We start from the raw sequence: 5,239 nt of genomic DNA, 5'->3' as shown, positions 1-5,239 counted from the left end.
TTACGTTATTTTACTAATCACGTGAAAATAACGTTAAAAGTGGCGGAAGGTTAATCAGGCATCATGTGGTGGCGTTGATAGCCGAAAGACAAGGGCACATGCACCAATCAGCCGGTGTCCCGATGATTGAGTGTTATGTGTCTTATGTCCAAGGCTTGATTCAAAACTACTATCGAGCCGGGGGTCTCACCGGAAGCAGCCTCTCTATCCCTATGGGATAGAGGTAAGGCTGTCTACATCTTACCCTCCTCAGACCCTACCATAGCATTGCTATTGGTGGGATATACTGAGTACGATGATGATGATGATGATGATGATGATGATGATTACTTTCAGTTAGGGTTTGATAGAGTCCACATGATTGTCCTGGTTTGTAGGAGATCATGGCCTAGTTAGTGGTGAACGTTTCGAGTCAGTTTCTTTGTTTCAACTATTTATAGCTGCTGTTTTTATTAATAGAAGCACCAGAAAATTGCGAGAGCATATTGTGATACCATCTTACACATTTGATATGAATGTTGTGCATACAGCCTTCCTTTGTAGATAGATGGTGGGCCCCTCATCTTCTGTTGCAGAACCTGTTTTAATGGATGATGAGGAAGGGCCTTTATTATTAACGGCAGAGTGTCGGATTTGTCAGGAGGAAGATTCCGTTGATGATTTGGAGACACCCTGTGCTTACAATGGCAGTGTTAAGGTATTTAGTAGGTGTCGCTTTTGTCGGTTATGGGTCGGTTATATCGGTTCATAAGTTTGTTGGTTGTGCAGTATGCTCACAGGAAGTGTGTTCAACATTGGTGCAACGAAAAGGGTGACATAACGTGTGAGATATGCCATCAGGTATAATATATGATCAAATGCTTGAAACCGTCATTCTTATTTATCAGGCATATTTTATGTGTTGAGCGTGCAGGGGCATTGTTGTCTTTTTTTCTTTATATAGTTTGTTAGAGCTTGTTATTGGTCCTTTGAATAGGTCATGATGGATGCATTTTTTTGTATATCTTCAAAGAATATATACAAATAGGTACACTATGACCAATAAAACAAAGCACCAAGAAACTACACAAACGGAAAAGACGATAATGTCCCTGCACACCAATGTATAAAATCTGTCGAATTTTTCTAAAGAATCATTGTTTGATAGTTTAAATGATAACACCACCATTTGAGGGCTATCTGAACAAGAAATAACTCAAAAGCATTCTACGTTATGTATCTATTTGCTCCATGCAGTTTATTATTTATGGATTTTTGGTGATATGATAATTGCTATGCCATGCAGCCTTACCAACAGGGCTATGTTGCTCCTTGTCCCCGACCGTGCTTGGAAGACACCACCATAGACATTGGGTATATTTTCTTTAACCTCTTAAATTATTTGAATCGAAAATTTATATTACTATTTGTAATAATATTGTTTTTGTAACCCTAATGAGTAATAAGCATATTCACATAGAAAACGGGTAAAGGAGTGTTAGCTGGTCAATAGGGCTTGGCCCGTTTCGCGTCATAACTAAAAAATGATATGTTTCAACCCAAATCATTTTTATCTCTTTACTACTAAACGAGCTTAACCGCTCAGGCACTATCAAGATTGGCTGGCTAAAAGCTCAAATCGGGCCAAACTTTAAGGAGTTTGGGCCTAAACATAAACTCACGTAATAAACGAACTCATGCTTGAACTCAAGCTTCATTTATCAAGCTTGAGCTGGCTTGAAAGCCTATTATAGAATAATTATATAATATATTAAACCTATATTGATATAGTAATTACTTTTATGTATTAAAGTATTATTTAAAAAAAAAGCTAAATAATATGTATTATGTTATATATAAAAGTTATACATTAAATATATATAATTACATATAAAAATAATTATAAAAGTTATACATTAAATATACACACGAGTCGAGCTCAAGCTCTCGTAAGTTAGACGAGCCAAGATCGAGTAGGCTTGTAAACGAACCGAACAAACGATCGACCACAATCTGGAAAACGGACGAGTTGTTAAGATATTGAACATGTTTATTCGTTAGACTTAGTAGTATAGACGAACTGCTTACGAAGGTCAAAAAACAAACATAACTAAACATAGATGAACGAACATACACGAGCATAACTCATAAAATTAGACTAAATTGCAACTTGTCTGAAAAAAAAGTTAAATGATATAAAAACTAATGAACTTAAACAAACTTAAACAAACGTAAACTAACAAACAAAAATGAACAAACATTCACGAACATAATTGTACGAACGAGACGTATTATCTTTTCCGTTCAATAACTACATGAACAAAAAGTTTTGCTCATATTTGTTCATTTAATAGAGAACCTCTAGCTTAATCGAGCCTAACCTCTAGCCTAGTTGAGTTTGAGTTAGGCTCATCTCGTTACACCCCTTAGTTCAAAACATGAACGTTTTCAAACACAATGTACTTTTATTCTTGTTTACTTAGTTGTTATTTACATTGTTTGAATATATGTCTGTATTCTTAAGGGGAGGATGGCAAATGTCAGCAGCTGACCGTCAATATTTGGAAGCCGAGTACGGTGTTTATAATGCAACAAACGTCAGTGGAGCCGCCTTTTTCCGTTCAGCTGTTTTGATTGTACGCCCTCAAAATCACATGTTCCTGTAATTATAAATACATCGGTCTTTTATGATTTGGTATATAACGGGTTTTAGTGTATTAACAGTTGATGGCTCTTCTGCTGTTACGACAAGCATCATATGTACCCGATACTAGAGGAGACGGAGATGAGGACGTGTCTAAGTTCTTAACTGTAAGTGGGACACATGATTATGTAACTAGAAAGTGCAAAGGAAAAGTTGCCATTTTGTTAAATCAGTGATAACTTCTGTTACTTCATTTTTTTCGGATTATATTATAAATTCAAGCATAAAAAACGTTGATGTAGTACGTAGGGCTTTATTTGAATATTTATATATTTATGCATAATTATATACATAAGTACGCACTAGTATATATCTATGATGTGCAACTATAAACACGTTGTGTGTAATTATACAGGGACTTTGTATGCTTCACACGTTAAAAAGCCTTTTTTTATTTACTTTATTTTGACAGCTTTTCTTGCTTCGGATAGTCGGATTTCTTTTTCCCTGTTACATAATGGTTTGGGCCGTCAGCATTTTGCAGCGTCGAAGGCAGAGACAGGTCCGTCTACCCTAGAAAAATTTCATATGTTGACACCAAAATCAATCTTTTTTATTTACCTTTTGTAAAAGATTGTATAAAGATTCATTTTTTTATTATTATATTTTATTTTTGTATATAAACTTTGGTAAAAACCGAGCGCAGGAGGCGTTGGCGGCAGCACAAATTGCATTTGTGTTGCAAGCAGGAGAAAGAAGAGGGCTACACTTGAAGGTGGCTTCTTTGGGGCTGGCGCAAGCAACCGCACCAGCAGCTACAGCTCCACAAGAAAATGTTTGAATATGGTGGCGGAGGAAAAACTATTTTTTTTTTTGCTGATTTTTGTTGTGGTGTGTTTTGTTCTGGTTGTTGATGGCATCAGATTTTATGTAAATTAATCCGATGTTGTGGTAATGTGTATATAAAGCCATTTGACAACTGATCATTCTTGAACTTTAACAAAGCAACTGTGTTTGCAAACATGCTTCACTAAAGTGGGTCATTTGAAAGTGTCTTAATAGTTAGACCTGAAAACATTTGATATTGATAATGAGAAGTATTTAGATATTAGACCTGACATAGGTTTTACAAAATTTGCAGTGTACGGAGTATGTGATACATGACCCAACCATACAAAACATACGTAATAACTCTTTACCAAATTCATAACTATAGACATTGTTGTAGTAATCGCTAGTCGATGGGATAGGGTAGTCATGATTTTAGTAACCCTACATACATATATATTTTTTCTACTTTTTACATAACTACTAATCTATATCTTTTGTACTTTTTTCTTCAATTAATAAAACTAAATGACAATTTGATATATTAGAATTGTAATTGAGAATCCCAACTAGTAACTTTTAACACGCTAAATGTGAGCGTATGACATATGTGTCGCATATGTTATATGTTTGCCTATATATATATTGTTTTCTTGTTTTTTGTAATTGTAACTTTTCATTCTGATGAAATAAAATTATCTTCCCCTGCTTCTTTTCTTTCTGTGTCATCGTTCTTCAACGATTACATGGTATCATAGCAGAGTTGTTAATATGCTCTTCGTTTTTAACTGGTTTCTCTTGATTCGCCAGTTTTCTCTCTTTCGCTCTTCGTTTCAACCAGTTTCTCTCAATTCGCCGGTTTTCTATCTTCGTCTGATGTTTTCGTCTGCTGTTTGTTTTTGATCCTTTTATTTGATCGTTCTTGTGTTTGTTTGGGAATTGTTTTTTCCTTGATCTTTCTAGAAGATTGAACCGTTCAAATATTGCCAAAAGTTCACAACATGTCATATTCTTAGCGTTGAACAGTTTCCCAAAGTGTCATATCACTCACTTTCATTTTCACACAGAAAATTTGCAAAAATGTTCTTGTTCATCTTATACGGCGCATAACTTACACCCCGTATAACTTTTTCATATATCTCTTTCTCCGTATATCATATACTCCGTATAACTGTTTTTGCAAAGCTTGGCACATTAGTTGTTCTTATACGCCTCTTCTTCTCGTGCGTTTATTTCGTTCTGTTGTGTTCATTGGTAGACTCAGCAGTTCTGTTCTTCCGAATATGTCCATCGATTCTTCGAACCCACTTTACCTTCATCATTCGGATCATCCTGGTATGATCATTGTTTTAAAAATTTTCAATGGTACTGGGTTCGGTGCATGGAAGAGAGCAATCATGATTTTTTGTCTGCAAAAAACAAGCTCGGTCTCATTAACAATGCTTTAACTGTGCCGGTTAACGAGCTACATCTTGCAATTTGGCAGCGTTGCAATGATATGGTGATATCATGGATTCTCAACACCCTCACTCGTGATATCAGTGATAGCGTCTTGTATGCTGAAACTGCTCATGTTCTTTGGAAGGAGCTTAACACCCGATATGGTCAAGAAAATGGTGCTAAGTTTAATTAGTTACAAAAGAACCTTTGCCAAATCACTCATGGTAGCAGTGATATTTTTACATACTTTGCCAAGATGAAATCAAACTGGGATTAGCTGAATACTATTAATACTATTCCAACCTGTAGATGTGGAGCTGCACAATTGTTTGTCAAGAGAGAAGAAGA

General features: G+C 35.5%; 1 protein-coding gene across 1 annotated transcript; it reads left to right on the top strand.

The window, feature by feature from the left end:
• Positions 1–508: 508 nt before the first annotated feature.
• LOC143594599 (uncharacterized) lies at positions 509–3,641 on the top strand. The gene is made up of 6 exons (XM_077073865.1): positions 509–840; positions 1,286–1,353; positions 2,504–2,615; positions 2,704–2,790; positions 3,096–3,185; positions 3,330–3,641. Exons 1-6 carry the CDS (start codon positions 727–729, stop codon positions 3,462–3,464), a joined length of 606 nt encoding a protein of 201 aa, XP_076929980.1. The 5' UTR covers positions 509–726; the 3' UTR covers positions 3,465–3,641.
• The last annotated feature ends 1,598 nt before the right edge of the window (positions 3,642–5,239 follow it).

Source organism: Bidens hawaiensis, unplaced genomic scaffold (genome assembly GCF_021521415.1).
Source record: "Bidens hawaiensis isolate Kalapana, Puna unplaced genomic scaffold, B.hawaiensis_p1.1 tig00043995_1, whole genome shotgun sequence".
Classification (NCBI taxonomy): Eukaryota; Viridiplantae; Streptophyta; class Magnoliopsida; order Asterales; family Asteraceae; genus Bidens; species Bidens hawaiensis.
This window is presented reverse-complemented; position numbering and strand designations above follow the sequence as displayed.